Below are 18,210 nucleotides of genomic sequence, written 5' to 3' on the forward strand. Positions count from 1 at the left end.
ATGTTAGGGATCCTTGATTTCCACTTGAATATCAAACAAATGGAATTGAAATCAACAAAGAAGAGGCTGTTTGGTGGCTCCAACACATACAACAAAACCTACCAATGATTAGATAGATGCTATTCCATAACCCAAAAGAGGCAGAAGTAGAATTATGATCAAAATAGGAGTAGTTAAAATACCTAGAACAACAGAGAATGAGTGCCCACTTTCCTTTACGAAAGGGTCTCAATGAATTATTAATGCATAGGTGGATAGGCCCTTACACCATTACCAAGTAGTATTAGAAGAGGCATAGAAAGTCAAGAGAGCTAGCAATGGGACCACATCAACATCTTATGTCTCATGAATCAAGCCCTATTACGCCAACACATCATCAACAAGAGATAGTCACCATGAGACAGAAACACAAACACTCCAACAAAGGAACCTTAAGAACACATAAGACCAAAGGAACCTACACCAACGACTAGCTTTAGAGAACATAGATGAAGAAAACAACCAAATCCTACCAAATCAAGGAGACCATGACACCTACAATGACACAACACAATGGTTAGAACACGATGGAGCCATATAGACGCAACCCAATATGTTGAGGGGGAAGGAAAAAAATATATGAAATGGCATACCCCCCAAAAAGGGGGGGGGGGGGGGGAGGTGAAACAATCAAGAGGTGTCAATGAGAAGAGATACCAACAAGAATGGAAAAGTTATGGGAGAAAGGAGACCATGAGCAGTCCATGTAGAATTGTGAGTGCAATTGTATTTTTTGTTTCTTGTTAATTTACTGAGTAATAAAAGACTTTAAGCTTTGGTGGTTCGGTACAATATAAACACCCAAAATAATAATAACTATCGCTCACCAAGATGGGCTCCTTTGAAAATAATTTACCCACTACAAACACAAAGCACATTAATTCCATGCCATTTGTCCACACCACCCTACACAATGTAACCGGTGTTGCACACATGCACATGTGCAACACATCACTATCATGCATGCATAGACAAAACATTAATCCATAAAGTAAACAAATTAATATTACTTCATTTTTAATGGTAATAAAATAAATAACAAAATGCATAGGGCTATGGTCCGGGCTTAGAACTTGTTTGCGAAGGACATTTGCATCATAAAATGAACAAATTTCTTTAAGTTTGAAAACAAACTAGGTTGACATGCATAGTCAAGCTCTTAACAAATATTGAAAGTAGTCGTTGATAATCATGTTTACTTATTCCTTGATGATTTATTTGATGAATTAATGCATTAGATGGATTCCATGCTATTCCTTGCAAATATAGTGGTAGCTATTTTGGTTGTTTCATTGTTAAATTGAAACCATGTTTTGCTTTTAGATTATACCTATTTGTGTCCTGGTTGTGATGAGGAGCTTTCTCACATGGATTAGAGATTAACTCCTCTAGATATCTATAGGTATGTGTATTGGTAGGTTGTTTACTTCTTCTATGTACTATTAGACTAATCAATTAAATATATTAACTATATATACTAGACAATACAATATCACAAGCTTTATCATGTGTATGAGATATTGAGATCTCCAGATTGATATCTATTGGTATGTGTATGGATAGGTTGTCTATTTCTTTTACGAACTATCAGACTAATCGACTAAATATATTGATTGCACTAGATAACTATATTAGCACATTGCATATTAACACTATTTCAATGGTTGCTAAGGCTATCAATGTGCTTGGAGATCATGGTTGGCATCCTCTAGCTTTACACTTGAATCCAAGTGCCAAGAGATTGGGAAACAAGGTAATGAGCATCGACCGACGGCAACTACAATTTGGACTAACCCAAACAATGCATAACTTTAACTATTACTACAAAAACTATGAATTGCAAAGGTATTTATGGACATTATAAACTACAAATCGCAAAACAATCAACAAAGGCACGGATCACAACAATTCTAAAGCAATCAGTGTAGGCATGAATCGCAACAAGCGAGCATGTCGTGAGCAAAGCAGTTAATGGACTGAAGGCACGAATTGCAGTAGGCGAGCATGCCACGAAGTGAAGCTTTATATGTTACAAAGGGTCTCTTGCTCTACGAAAAAACACATGCACTACTATGATACAAATTGGAGGGTTTTTGCATGTGATAAAATGCAAAATCAACATGATAATCTGCTAAGAGGCATCTAAGGAGCTTATCGAGTCCATGAGTGTGATTGGAGAAGTGGAGGTTGGAGATGTCTTTGTGGGGTGGGGATGACATTAGCCTAATTTAATTGTGAACAAGTAAAACGATAAGATATTTTTAATTCAAAAGATAAATAATAAACCTTCATTAGGTGCACGTGTAAAAACAAAGATTGGCTCTATGAGAAGCTTCTCTTAGTACGCATATATGAGAGAGAGGGAGGGAGAGGGAGAGGGAGAGAGAGAGCAAGCATGTTCCGGGTGGACCATGCACAAACTGTCCCGTGCTTCGGCAGGCTGCTCCGGACGTTGTAAGGTTCTCCTCGGCACCCTGTGTGGATTCACCCGGAGCTCTCATAATTCGACAGATGCAGCTCACTCCATCTACATATCCCACCATGCTGGGCAGCCCATCTCAAGTGGTGCCCTCTACCTCCTCCTCCAAGCAGTTGGTAAAGCCAGAGATCTTGCAGGAGCCCGTGCAGCTCACAGGCTCACGATTAGCACAGGTTTTTGTCTTTCGAATCCCTTGGCTGATTACCTCATCCATGTGTTTGCCCTTTGTGGGAGCTTGTTGGAAGCAACCTTGGTTTTCTGCAGCATTGACAAGCCGAGCGTCAACGCCTGGCACACTATTATCGCAGTGCACTCCCTCCTCGGGGAAAACGAGCTGGCCCTTGATATGTTTCTGCAGATGCAGGCAAATGGCACCATTCCTAACAAATCTGTGCTTTTGTCCTGCTTGAAAGCATGCAGCGAAGTTAAAGCCTTGAAGCATGCAAAGTTTATACATGGCCAATTTATCATGAGCAGCATGGAAGCCAATGTTGTCGTCGGAAGTACTCTTGTCCACACGTATGCAAAGTGTGGGAGTTTGGAAGATGCACATCAGGTGTTCAGTAGAACTGCAGACCGTGATGTGGTTTTGTGGGGTGCAATGATTGCAGGCTATATCCAACAGGGCCACGGGCTTACTGCCCTCAAGCTGTTTCTAGAAATGCAAAATGAGGGCACAACTCCAGACACAGCCATATTTTCCTGTGTTCTGAAAGCATGTGCTAGCATAAGAGGTCTATGTGAGGGCAAGTTGATACATGACATGATCATCCGATGTGAGCTTGAATCAAATGATATTTTATTAGGTAGCCTCATTCTTATGTATGGGAATTGTGGAAGGCTTGATGAGGCTCGGCAATTGTTTGATTCATTGCCAAGCCGAAGTTTAGTGTCATTGCATGCAATGCTTGCAGGATATGCAACTCATGAGTGTGGTTTTCCTGCTCTAGAACTTGTTGGGGAAATCCTTTGTAAGGAGCTAAGGCCAAGCAAGTTCACCTACTCTATCATCGTAAAAGCATGCACTAATATCAATGCCTTAAGCCATGGCAGATTGATCCATGATCACATTATTCAAACTGGACTTGAATCAGATCTATATATTCGAAACACTTTGATTGACATGTATAGCAAATGTGGTAGTTTAGATGATGCACGTGTTGTGTTTGACTCATTTGCTGGTCCGGATGAGGTTTCTTGGGGGTCAATCATTGCAGGTTATGCCCATTCAGGCTACTTTTATCCTGCTCTCTATTTGTTTGAGGTGATGCAGGAGAAGGGGCAACAAGCAAATGAGTTAATATTCTCTTGTGCATTGCATGCTTGTGGCAGCATAAAGGCAATTAGGCAAGGCATGATGATACACCATCAGATACTTAAAACTGGGCAAGAGGTAAATGAGATTGTTGGTAGCTCTCTTGTTGACATGTATGCAAAATGTTGTTGTCTATGGGAAGCACATAAAGTGTTTGAGAAAATGCAGCACAGAACATTGTCGTCTTGGGGTGCTCTAATCGATGGCTGTGCAGAGCAAGGCCAGAGCCTCCATGCTCTTGAATTGTTTAAGAGAATGCAGAAGGATGGCTTAAAACCTAGCATAATTGTATATTCATCTGTCTTGAAAGCTTGTACAAGATTAGGAGACATAGAGGAAGGCAGATTTATACATAATTTAGTTGTCAATAGTGGACTTGAATTGGATGCAGTAGTTGGAAATACTATTCTTGACATGTACAACAAGTGTAGTAGTCTAGAAGAAGCTCGTAAAGTGTTTGATAAATTACCATACCGAGATGTGGTGACATGGAATACAATGATTGCAGGGTATGTAGAACATGAGCATGCTCTGGGTGCTTTAGAACTTTTTGACGAAATGGGACAAGATAGCACTCTGTCAGACAGAGTGACTTTTCTATGCGCTCTGAAAGCCTGTGGTATATCTGGTTCCATAGTCAAAGGGAGGTTGATACACAAAAGGATCATTAGCAGTGGCATTAATGTGGATCTGACTATTGGGAGTGCCCTAGTTGATATGTATGCCAGATCTGGAAGCCTTGAAGACGCTGAAGAGGAGTTCAAAATGTTGACAAATCCAGATGTTGCTTCATGGAGTGCAATGATTGCGGGCTATGCTCTCTATGGCAATTGTCAAGGGATAAGGCAATGTCTCAGTGACATGAGGCAGCAGAGTGTGATGCCAGATGATAAAGTTTTCAGTAGTGTGCTTGATGCATATCGTCAGGCTGGGCATGGATATCAAGAGCATATGTTTTTTTCACACATGTCAATCAACCAAGGCATTGTGCCGAGTATAGAGCACTTTAACTGTACAGTTGACATTTTAGGGCGAACTGGCAATCTGAACAAAGCAAAGGAGATTCTTGAAAGCCTGCCTGTTTCCCCGGACATCATAGGGTGGACATCCTTGCTTACCGCCTGTAGGCTGCATTGCAATATGGATCTGGGAAGGAAATGCTATAGTCAAGCTGTTGAACTAGACCCTGATTGTGCGACTGGGTATTTACAGATGTCAATCATCTGTACTGGTGCTTAGCAAGAGGATAAAGTCATGAGAGCCCTGAGTGTGACAAATGAACTGTGTGGAGGTAAGAAGTCTGGCAAGACTTTCCTTGGGTTTTTCAACCAATCCCCAAGTTCATAGGGGGGGATGTTCTCCAGGCTGCTTAGATGTGCACGATAGATTGGACTGATTTATAAATCGGATGGAGATGATGGTTGTGTGCAATTGAGAGATGAAGACACCGTATCCTTCATATGATGCCACCTCTTCATTCCAGCCCCAGGATTGATGAAGTAACATGCATTTGGTGTCACTTGTGTTGACATTGGCGAACTCCAAGTTGAACCAACCATAGTCCTATAGCTTTGCTGCTAATTTGGAAATATTCGGTTGATCCTTGTTAACAACACATATTTGAGACAAAAGGCAGCCACTCTGTAGCACTGCAAGTGCTCTAGAACAGAGATGTCAGCAGGATACAACCATCAATCTGGGTGCAGAGGAGTATCTCTCACATTCTTTCTGCAGTCAACAGCATCAGAATCTCTAGTGTCTCTGCAATCTGCGACCAAAGGTGCGAGAGCACCTCAAAACATAAATTTATAAAGTTCTTCAAACAGCACGATGGTAAATTTTCACAAGTTGTGTTTATGAAGTATAACACCCTGGTATTGTCTCTTAATATATCAGAGCTTTCTACAAGTTTCTGCCGTATAATACAGCTCGGGTTGTTATTCTTAATTGGAAGGAGACACGTGAGACCAGTGGGCTCCAGAATATGCCAGTATATTCCTACAAGCCTTCTTTTTTTCTATTCATACAACCCCTTAGATCTCACTTCTAACAATTTAATAGTAGAGGCAGAATTGTGGAACTAGATTTGAACATTGTTCAAATTTTGTAGTAATGAAAAAGTTTGTTTTTGTACTTTGGTTCCAAGAAAAGTTTGTTTTTTGCACTTGAATTTTGACATGAAAAGAAAAACACTCCAAATATTGTTTTGCAGATTCTTTACAACAGAAATGACCGCCAGAAAAAGAAGACTACAGATGGAGTTGATTTCTGGAAACTCTCTATTAAAGCAGCCACCTTACAGAGTCAGTGCCAAACAACAGGGGGAAAACATGCGAGATGTGAATGAGCTACCGAAAGGAAATTTGTAAGACCTGATTCTTTTCCTCTGTGTTCTCCAATAATCTTTCGCACAAAAGAAAGGTGGTGTTTTTTTGGAGTGTGTGTGAATACTCGGTCCTATAAGGATTACATTTGAAATGTAGACGTGTACAGTTTCCAGATTTCAAGAGTGGATATGTTTAAATCAGGATTACCTATTGGAAAGAAATTTTGGATCCAAGGAGTGTTTGGTCGTGCTTTACAGATTGACAAATGCTCAAGTAATTTGCAAGAAGATGATAGGTAGAATTTCAGGCATCGTAGGAAGTCCAGAGGTGCTTACTTTAGTGACCCTTTCTTTGAGTGTGTCCAAATCAAGCTGGAAAAATGCAAACTGCTGGAGAGTAGATCTGTGAAACAAAGTTAAAAAATGGCTGCAAAAACAGTAAAATATCTGTACCAGCAAATCGTTAACAAATCAGTTGAAAACAGTAGCAAATTTGGTTGAAATGCAGGCCAATCAGCAAAATGTCTGCAGTTGCAAAATGGCTTCAGAAGATGGAAAATGCAGGCTGAAAACCAGCTGCCTGATGCTGGAAAACTTCCGCCCAGCTAGTTGTTGATGTTGAGCTCACGTGTCATGTTGCATGCGTATGTCATTGCCATCAGTCACATTGTTTGCTTGGTGCCTGCATTCGCATTGGTGAGCTCTGTTTAAACTGTTTGACCTGGTTTGCCTATGCATCATGTTGACCTTCTGTTTTGATAAGTCATTGTGGAGCTGTTGACTTGTTTTTAGTTTATGACTCGTCAAGTATCGATATTTTGGCCATGTCAGCTCTGTGTTCAACTGTACATTGTTGATTGTTGGCATTGACCTTGAACACCAGGCATGAGATGTCGTTTTCACATGCCTGTCTTTTTGTATGCAGCAGCTGCTGGTGTGTTTTTTATGTCTGTTTCTAGTGCTGACGTTTTAATAGTACCTTCAAGAACTTTTGCAAGTGTTCATACTCCCTTTCATACTCTCTTCCTCCAAGGAGACTGTCAAGCTAAAACACATGTATTAAACATTAAACCTCACTTAGCTCATTTTAAACAGCCCCAAAACTCAAAATGCCACAAAGTTTTTGTTTCCCATAAGCAAACCTCCAAACTTTGATTGTTGCGGTGCTATCCAGCCTGCCTCCAGCCTTGGCAAACTGATCAGCCCTGCCTTCAGCCTGCATTTGCTGATCACGACCAGTCTACATACATCCTAGAGCATCCAATAGCTGTTGCCTACTGCAAGGGCTGTGTAAATTGTCTGTTTCAATCGTGCAATTGCTGATGTCAATGTATCAATTGCTGCCCTATCTGTTTGAGCAGAAAACTGCTGCATTTGCTGCATCCAACTGCCCAATGCTGCCCTTCCATCTACCATCGACTGGAACTGCCTTACCCTGCATTTTCTGCACTATACAGGCTGCCCTACTGCATACTGCTGGATTCATTTTGTCTGGAATTCTGTCTGCGATTACGGCAGTTGATCACTTCCTGAGGCTGCCTGCTGTGAGTAGAGTACATCTCATGGGTGTATGAGTCTGTGCAGTCAGTCACATTTCTGATTTTATGTGACAGTATTTTGTAGCTAGCTGACCCATATTTTTGGGCACTAGTTTTACTGGCCGACTGGCCATCCTATCAGTGACTTAGACTTAGTGCCAGAGCCTTTGTTCTGTTCTTGACCCTTGATGCTTTGATATATGGATTCCATTTTACGAGAATATTCTCCTTGAGTTCTCGTGTTCTTGCAAATTTTTTTTTTTTGTTCTTTGTGTTCTTGCAGTCTATTATAGCAGTCTCTTTGCTTCCATTGCTACACAATTTTGTGACATGGTATTAGGGCCTGTTCCACTTGCTTCTGGTGCTGCTTGCTGCGTTCGACTACCGTTTTTCAAGTCTGATTGCGCATTGACTGACCAAACAACTTGCATTTATTGCTAATCCTTGCTCATTAGGTCCAAGCAATTGCAAGCAGGGTTAACGCCAACATCAATAGTACCTTGACAACAAACATAGATCTTTAGGCTATAAGTCACACATAAAATGTCACATTGGATTGCTTGCATGCATGTGTTGAGGTATGTTTGATGTACCTTTTCTTATGGTTTGACATATGGTCATGATTTACTTTTGCAGGAGTACATTGTTTCGGACTGGGTTGGAGATCCCACCACTTGGCACTCTCATGGAGGCTACATCTTCTCTTTGGGCAGGACTCCCATTTCTTGATCAAGCAAAAAGTAGGAGACGATGGTTGCTTCCACAATCCAGGTAGAGTATCGGCCCCTCTTTGATGGCACCACAAAGGTTGTCCACTTGAAGGGATTATTGGGAGCTCTTCACTTTCCATGTGCTTCATTAGTTGTCCTCTATTGCGACAACGTGAGTGTCATTGCTCTAGCTGGTAACCTGATCATCAGTTCACTTTCACTTCATCAAAGAGTAAGTTGAGCTAGGCACCATCTGCCAAGAGTGTATGTCTATATTTGACAATTTTGCAAACATATCGTTGAAAGTGGTCAATTGACCGGTTCTTTAATGAAGATCACAGTCTCTGATGCTCCTATTGTTGTTGGTGCATCCATTTGGGGCTGGTACAGCAGGGTAGCAGTTGATTTTGATCAGTTTTTCATGACAAATCTCAAAATTCTCTCTTTACAGCATTCTCTCATCTCCTTCAGCCTATCTCAGCCATTCTCAGCAATGCTCAGTCATTTGGAGGAGATTTCGGGTATTTTTGGTGGGATGATTTGTAATTTCTGCAGTAAATCCTAATTTACAACAGAAATTAGGGTTTAGCAGCCACCTTGGGATCTGTGCAAGAGATTGAAGGCTCAAGAGACTGAAATCAGTAGAGCTGATAATTGAAGATTATCTAGGGATTTCAAGAGCCATCCCATCCTAAATTGATTTGGGGCAGCATTTGGCCAGCCAAGGGTTAAATTGGAGAAGAAGTCCTGGGTGAATCAAGGGGCAAATGACCCAAAAGGCTTGTTGGTAATTTATGACAGCAATAAACAATTGGTTAGCAAGAGGGGATTGAAGAATCTGGAGTTGTACTTCTTCCAATTGAATGAAAGCTAAAGAAATACCGTAAGGGGCGCCAATTTTGGGGCCAATAGGGTGTCTATTGTCCAAGAATCTTATGGTAAAGTGTGTATTTCATTTTATGTGCATTTATTTATTGTTGTAATTAACTCTTAAATAAGGTTATCACGACCCATTCCAAGAAGGAAGGCTGGTTCCATGGTTCCATTGCCGGGATACATTAAATCTTTTGATTTGGTGGACCGGAGGTAGCTGATTGCAAGCCAAAGCTTTGTGCTAGTGCTAATCTTTGTGGTTAGCTGAGAAATTATATCAAGATGTCTTCATACAGTGGGATGCAATCAAGTAGTAATGATGCCTCTCATGATCCACATTCACATGGCGAAGAAGGAAATGCAATGCTTTATCTTGGACAAGGCACGAATCATGGACAACATGCTGAAAATGTCTAAGTTAAAGAGGGATCATATCATGTTTGAAAATTTATGTTGATTACTTCTCTTGGTTAATTTCTAGGGTAACTATTGCTTGAAAGGCCTGAAGATCATAGTATAGATATTACCCCTAGGAGTAGCCCATGGAATCAACCTTCCTTCTTGGAGAGGGTGGTAATTTCTTGAACAAGCGCTTAATTACAACAATTAGCAACTGAACATAATTTAAAATGCACAATTTACCTTCATAATCTTGGACATTGGATACCCTATTGGTTCCAAAATTAGCACCCCTTTCGGTATTTCTTTAACTTTAATTGCCAATGGATTGATAACAAGCCAAGATTTCACAATCTTCGTGGCTAATCTAAAAGTGTCTTGCTGATTGAACAACCAATAAACAAATGGGCAATTTGCCCCTTGATTTTCTCCTAAGACTTGCTCTAATTGGATCCCAACTGGCCAAATACTGCCCCAATTTTACAATGGATGGTTGGGTATTTGACATCCCTAACAATATAACAAATCGCAGGTATTGGTTTCAATGTATGATGCGTTCTTTTGATGGCATAGGTTTTGAGGTGGTTGCTAAAATCTAATTTCCGTAGAAATTTAGGGTTTAGAATAGAATTTTCTCTACTGTCCACTACATATGATTGAGATATTCTACAAATGGTTGAGAAATATTGTGATCTTGAATTGCTTGGAGAAGGCGAGAGAATGCCAGAGACGAAAGAGATTCTTGATTTTCATATGGAAAATGGTTAAAATTGATCGTTGTTTGCTTTGATAAGCTCAAAGTGCTGTCATGTACCGCACTTAAGTGCTCGCGGTTGATGTCGCTTGCATTAAATGGTGTTATCTACATATGTAGGTATCATAAAGATTGTCACCTACATTACTCGGGTCTCCTACAACAATTGGTAGTCTCTTGAATGTCTGCACAGTAGGAAAATCAGACGAACAACTTCCTCTCGCTCTCCCATAGCCTCCAAACTAATTGAATAATTGAGATCGAGCCCAAAGAAACTTTTTCTTAGTTTGCATGGGTAATTTTGCCAAGTGGCAGCATTTTAAATTCATTTTTAGCATTATTCAGTTATTAACTCAATTTTTAAAATTAAATAATTATGAATCAATTTCAATCCTTTTAACCTTGTCCAAAATTGAATGTGTCCATCCACAATTAAATTAGCTAGGCCATTTGTAACTTGGAGTGATTTCCAACCTCAATTGACCCTCAGATTGATATTAATTAATGAATTAATGCTAGTCCCTTGTGTCACTATCGACATTTATTGGCCAAACAATTGTCATAGGGTTAAAATTGATAACAATTGATCTTCAAAGCCTAGTTGGCATGACTTATTACAACTTTGTCTTTGACACCTATTGTATCCTTGGGATCCTTAGCATGTTACCATGAAATAATTACCATGTGCATCACATTTGCTAAACAATCTTGCATATTTGATTAATAACTTAATTAAACGCTCGCATGATAGACCTTCCCCTTGAAATCCATGAGATCATCCTCGATTGCATTGCATTGTACAAAAGAAAAAGCATATTGCATTAGAATTTCCATAAGGCATTACAGTCACAACCTTGGCTATATTGTCTAACCATGCTATATGTCTCAAAACTTACTGAAAATTTTCAACCAGCATAAACATAAGATAATATTAAGAAATAGTTGAAAACTCTTGTTAGAAATCCATTGGATGCATGTTTATCATGTTTCTCAATTGCTCTGGCTTCACAACCATAGTAAAGCATATTATTAACCTAAACCATAGTTGAAACTATTAATGGCATTTATTAACATGTTGATGTCTATGAAACTAGTTGTAAATAATTGAAAACCGAGCAAACTCTTGCTAGAAATCCATTAGATACATTCATTTATTATATTTCTCAACTGCTTTGGCTTCACAACCATAGTAAAGCATATTATTAATATAAGCCATGGCGAAAACTATCAATGGCATTTACTAACATGTTGATGTCTATGAAACTAGTTGTAAACAATTGAAAATTGAGCATAAATTGATTATAAATTGTTCACTTGTTGATTTGAGAATTGATCACAGACTATTGCATATGTGACTCGAAACTAATCACAAATTAATTGCAAAAATTGCTTAGTAGTCGATTCAAAAAACTGATGCAAAACTGATCCCAAAAGTGATCATAAACGGTTCTCAAACATATAAAAAATTGACTTAAAATTGATTTGAATTCGATCTCAAAACTAAGGCAAAAGCTTATGCCCAACTGATCATGAATTGACCCCAAATTGATGCAAAAGTAGTCTTAAAGCCATGGTAACAACCATACTCATTTGCATACATTTCAGAGTGACTAGTACATTGAGTAGTGACTGCATGGCAATCATACAATCATCGCAATACCTTGGATGCATGTAAATATATTCGAGATCCACTATATACGAGAGTTGTCCACAATTGAAGGAGTCGAAGTACTGTATGTCCCTTGAGCATTACCCGAAAGGTATCTAGGTGAAGTTGCAACAATTGAAGATGGTATGCAAAGTCTTTATCTTCTATTCATTTTACATGTATTAGTGAATAATTTTGAAAATTTACCAAATATATTTTGGGAACTTTACCTTTGACCTTTCTTTCCTTATGTGCCAAGATTTGCTCGAGTACTAAGATCTCATCCATCTCAACCTAAGGTTGAATTTCAACATATACATCCTTTGGCACATCACCATGTAAAGGCCTAAACAAATTGTAATGAAAGGTGTTGCATATTCGCAATGTGAAGGTAATTTCAACCAATATGCCACATCGTTGATATTCTCTAGTACTTAAAAGGGTCCATAGTATCTTATACTTAACTTTGGATACCATCTATCTTTCTTTAAACTTTTTCAACCTTGCTATTTTAAAACGTAGCAATATATAATTGCCCTTTGCAAATTGCAAAGCATGTCTATTGTGATCAATTGCCTTCTTTTGCTTTTCTTGTGATCTCTGAAGTGCATACTTTATATTTTCATAGGCTGCATCTAAGTTTTCCACATAACGATTAGCCTCAAACATTTTATTCTTTGTTTGCAAGATAGATGGTACCTTCTTGGTGTCTTGTGGTTTGAAACATAGAAGCTCCAAAGATCTAACACTATGGAATTTGATTCCTTAGACTATTTGTTTGTGGATGGAAGGATTATGAGAATTTCAGCGTGGTATCCATATTCTCAAACAAACCCTTATAAAATAAATTGGTCATTCGAGGGACTTGATCACTAATGATCGACTCTAGCATATCGTGATACTTAAAGATGTCTTGCAAAAACAATTATGCTATATGATCAATCTTTATTTTCTTCCTCATTGGAATGAAATGGGCATGTTTGCTACACTTGCAAATGATAGTCCATCTTCCATTATTTTCTATAGGTGTCTTAGGAAGCTCAAAAATAAAATCCATTGCAATGCTCTGTTAAGGCGTACCTACATATCTTGATACATGTCTTATGTGGCAATATGATTGATAGCTAGTTGAGTCCATTTGTTTATTGATTTTGTGCCCCTCTAAGGGTGTATTAAAAGCATTGTTTCCACCAATAATAGAAATTCTCTCAGTATGTTCTTGTTTGAATGTAGATAAAATATAGACACATTATACCTAGGCCAATTCTTGTACAAATAGTAGACTTCTTTTAAGCATCTCTCACTTTGAAAACACACACATACACAATGTATACGTATGTATAGACACATGATCACACATATATGCGCATATATACACATGTTACATATGCACAATTATATAGGCTATATCTAGTAATGCATGAACTAAAGACTTACCCATAATATATTGATTAGATGTTTAAAATTTTCAAAATCGCACAGCCAGAGAGAGAGAGAGAGAGAGAGAGAGAGAGAGAGAGAGAGAGAGAGAGAGAGAGAACTTTAAAGTTCTTGTAGTATTGTAAACCACTTCATATCTATCATGTTGCGCCTACTTTCACACAATGTTGATAGAGCACACATACACCATTAATCACATTGTTAAGTCATAAAGACTAATAAGATGCTCAAAAGTACCACTTCACACTTACCATGCTAAATACACTTTCACACAATGTTGGAGTGCACATTTTGTGTTGTCATAAAGACTCATAAAATAACCCTATTGCAAGTATTTCTTCTCCATGCACTATTATCATGCCTTGACATAATCTATCTTTTGAACAAAAGTTATTGGGTGGAAGCGACAACATGTTGGTTTATAAAAAGTAGTCCTTGATGAGGGCTTCAATTAGGTCTTGTATGTGTTATAATCAAATGATTATTCATTACCATTTTTAAGAATTCTTGAAAGAATTATATAATAGTATCCTAAAATATTGTCATGCCAAGGAGAAAAAACAACTCCATGTACATGTTATAGAGATGGCTTGCACATAATGAGAGATGATAGTTGAAGTTATCTTGTAAGGAGCAATCATAGAAAGAAGATAAGAAGGTGATGATAAAAGCCAAGCTATAGAGGTGTCACTCCTAAGACACCAGATCATTTAGGAGAACAAAGTTATTTTTGCAAAGGAGCTTATAACCATGTCTCCTTTTCATGCCATGCAAATAAAATGACATTATAGTGAGGTAAAAGTTTTACCTATGCAAATAAAATGATAAATACTAATTATTATGTACTATATATATATATATATATATATATATATATATATATATATATATATATATATATATATATATATATATATATATAATATTAATATAAATCTATATTATTATATATTTAATATATGTAATCATTATATATAATATATAATATATTAAAATTATATATTATATAGTATTATATGATTATTAATAATGATATAGAATAATATGTTAATGTTTAATAATATATAAATGTTTATTATTTATATTATCAATATCAATGAAGTATTAATATATTTAATGATGAATTATTAACAAACTATTTACATATATTATTATTGATATATTTATATATATTATTGATGAATTGTTAATGATTTATTTATTTATATTAACATATTGTTGATAATTTACTATACAAATTGTTGATGATTTGTTTATATATATTATTGATAAATTATTTATATAATTTACTAATAAATTATTTAGGTGTATTATTTGCAATTTATTTATCTACATTATTGATGAATATTATTATTATTATATAATATATGCATATATCTTTGTAATACTAGCTTCATATATGTATTTGCTTGTATATACTATTACGTATATATACACAAATTATGCATATATGCAAATTATATATACACTTGTAGATTGACATAGATGCAAATTGCATATACGATTTCATTATTTTGACACTTTTTTGCGATACATTGATGGAATGTAGGAGGAGGTTGTGTGACTGTTGAGTTTAGTCTTTTAATCTTCTCATTTAGCCACTAGCTACGAGATGGATGGAAAGTAGCCCTTGTAGCCTCGACATGACAGATGTAGGAGAAAGGCCGCGCAAGCTTCTATTAATAATGGAAAAGATTAGGTAATGGCATTAACATGTGGTGATGTTGATATGAACATTAATGGCAAAATACACATTAACAATAGATGTTAACATTAACATTAACATTAACATTAACATTAACAGTAGCAGTAGCAGTAGCACTAGCGCGCTAGCACTAGAGCGTTAGTGTTAGCATTAGCATTGGCATTGATGTTAATTGATATTAACATTAATGTTAAAATGAACATTAATAATAATAATAAACGTTAAGATTAAAATTGTCAACATTAATGGCAAAATACACATTAACAATAGATGCTAATATTAACAACATTAAAAGTTAATGTTGATGTTAAGTGGCATTAACATTAATGTTAAAATAAACATTGACAATAACAATAAATGCCAAGATTAACAAAATCGTCGAGCGTTAATATTAAATGCTAACATGCTCATCCAAGTGACAAGATCTTCTCAATTGTCCCAATGATGGTCTAGATGGTCTCAAAGTGGCAATTGCATAGGTCCCAATTGTTAGCACTACTAAAAAAGCTTGCACAAAAGTATTAGCTCAATATCATCCTATCCTCAAGTCTTCCAAATCCTTTTTTAAAGAAGATTTATCATCTTTCTCTTTATATATTTAGAAAATGGCTTTTATATTAATATATATCTATGTGTGTAGTTATCCTTATCAACCATTTTTAAGTATATTTTTTAGAGCATTCCAAAAACTTAGATAAATATGTAGTATCTTTGAAAACATGCTTGGGCCAAAAAATTTCAATACTTGAGATTTGATATAGTTGCATATATAACACCTCCAATGGATGTTAGATATTCATTATTTTTGAAACTTTAGAAAATTAATCATTTGAAATTATCAGCATTATATGAATACAAAATAATCTTAGCTTATTTGTACCAATTTATTATCTTGTTATATTTTCAAGTTGTCAAAATACTAGACATGAAGATAATAGGTCTTCCCATGACTTGTCTATATGAATGCTATTTGGTTGCATGGATTTGTAATGATCAATGTGCATCCAAATTGTATATTCTCTAAAGGAGATTATTTTTTTGTAAGTGAGTTATTGAGGCATCAATATATATATATATATATATATATATATATATATATATATATATATATATATATATATATATATATATATATATATATATATATATATATATATATCATCAAATGTATTTCAATCCTCTATTTGTGCTTGCATCCAATATTAATGACATGTACAAAGATTTTAATGGATGCCATTTGCATTTCCAACATTAAACTTCATATTACCAAAATGTATATATCAACTTTTGTATGAAGAATACTTTGTACTCCACATATTTGAAAAATTCAAAGATATTTTCAAGTTACAAAGTTTTTGAAAAGACACTAATGTGTTTTTATTTGCAACATAGTATATTAGCTTCAACATAGTAATGATTCTTGTCTTGTTTGTGTTGTTTATTGAAGTAGTGTGTGCCAAGATTGACTTTGCTTTCTTTTCTACATTGCAAATATACTTTGGTATTGTCATCTTATAGCCATTCTACAAAGCATGTATCGTGCATAGTGATATATTTATCTTGTTGGTCTCAATAAGAGCTTAAAATGAGACTTTGGATGGAGATTCTTATTCTTCTAAGAGTTTGACTTGCAATTGATTCAAATATCTCTCACTTGGTTGGCTTGCTCTCTAGCTCTAAACCATTTAGTTTGCATGCATTTGAAGGCTCATTGGTAGGCTTATGATCCATTTGGTGTGCTTTGATTCACATTCTTAAAATTTTCAAATTTGGTAAGGTTTGTGTAGCTCCAATGGTTGAGAGAAGAATACAAAGAAGAAAAGGGAGAACAAAAGTTTAGAGAAGAGCTTCCCTAATGATCCTTCACTTTGACTCATGTTTTTCCTTTCCTTCAACCTCTAACTTTATGTTTTACTCTTCAAATTATGAAAGCAAGAGAGGAAAAAGAGAAGGAAAGCAAGAGAAGAAGACGAGTTTCACTCTTGCAAGTTTGTCACTCGAGTTCTCATATACACATACTCACATACTCTTAAGCAATGGTGTGCAAGAAGATAGACAAGAAGGAAGAAGAGTGGAAGCTTCAAAGTTGCAAACACAAAAATGAGATCCCTATTCAATTGTACATTGTATATATTATGGTTAAGAGTTCTCCACTTAAGTTACATACCCTTATCCATCTTTCACTAAGGCATAGTTGCTAAGAAATCCATTTCATAATCTTAGAAAACTCATTTCATACCTATGCGTTTTAGTAACTTATAAAACACCTACTCAAAATGTCTAAGAAATTTTCACTCTTAAGAAATAAGTTTAAAACTTGGTAATCAACATTTGTTATGGATTCATTTAATACATTAATATGGATATTGACATCAATTGTTGTAAGTATTATTCTTGAGTTGTTTATGATGCATGTATATATTATTGGCTTCTTTTATAACTAATACTAGTCTTATAACAAAAAAGTCACTTTTGTGGTATTTTGGACTCTTTATACAAAATTATATTTTTCAAGAAGAATTATAAAGAAGAAATGGTTTTAAGAAAATGTGATCAACACAAGATAAGAGTTGAATTAAAACCATATTGGATTTTTTAAAATCAAGCTAAAACTTTTATGAAAAATGCTTTGATATATACGGTATGTACTCCCATTAATAGACTTGGAATTGGATAAAAATTGTCAACTTTTTAAAGATCTTCAAATAGTGTCAATTCTCATGCGCTTTTAAGAATCATTTTTTGTAGAAAATGAATTTTCACTCGAAACTTGTTTCAGTATTTTACTTTATTATCTTACAATATTGGGAATATCCCATTCAACTTTGGCATCATATGCATATGTTATTTCAAATATAGTGAAATAAGACTTAAGCTACCAAAGTGACTTACAATCACTTTTGTGGCAAATTACAAGACTTGTGTCAAAGCTAATTTTATCATGGATAATGGACTATGATGTGTGTGTGTGTGTGGATGTTATG

General features: G+C 36.0%; 1 protein-coding gene across 3 annotated transcripts; it reads left to right on the forward strand.

Annotated features, from left to right (window-relative positions):
- Positions 1 to 2,391: 2,391 nt before the first annotated feature.
- LOC148020716 (pentatricopeptide repeat-containing protein At5g27110-like) lies at positions 2,392 to 17,335 on the forward strand. 3 transcript variants are annotated; one of them, XM_087698536.1, is made up of 4 exons: positions 2,392 to 5,613; positions 5,730 to 5,823; positions 6,046 to 6,198; positions 17,004 to 17,335. In XM_087698536.1, the coding sequence occupies exon 1, from the start codon at positions 2,451 to 2,453 to the stop codon at positions 5,070 to 5,072; it is 2,622 nt and encodes an 873-aa protein (XP_087554662.1). In that variant the 5' UTR covers positions 2,392 to 2,450; the 3' UTR covers positions 5,073 to 5,613; positions 5,730 to 5,823; positions 6,046 to 6,198; positions 17,004 to 17,335. The 3 variants fall into 3 exon arrangements, with proteins under 3 accessions (XP_087554662.1, XP_087554661.1, XP_087554663.1); XM_087698535.1 differs by lacking the exon at positions 17,004 to 17,335 and adding an exon at positions 8,334 to 14,338; XM_087698537.1 differs by lacking the exon at positions 17,004 to 17,335 and adding an exon at positions 6,362 to 8,280.
- The last annotated feature ends 875 nt before the right edge of the window (positions 17,336 to 18,210 follow it).

This window comes from Lygodium microphyllum, chromosome 18 (assembly GCF_053477565.2).
Source record: "Lygodium microphyllum isolate KBCC chromosome 18, Lygodium_microphyllum_v1.1.10, whole genome shotgun sequence".
Taxonomy (NCBI): Eukaryota; Viridiplantae; Streptophyta; class Polypodiopsida; order Schizaeales; family Lygodiaceae; genus Lygodium; species Lygodium microphyllum.

What these genes read in the sequence shown, in the direction of transcription:
- LOC148020716 (XM_087698536.1), top strand. Translation starts at nt 2,451, where the DNA reads ATGCACAAACTGTCCCGTGCTTCGGCAGGCTGCTCCGGACGTTGTAAG.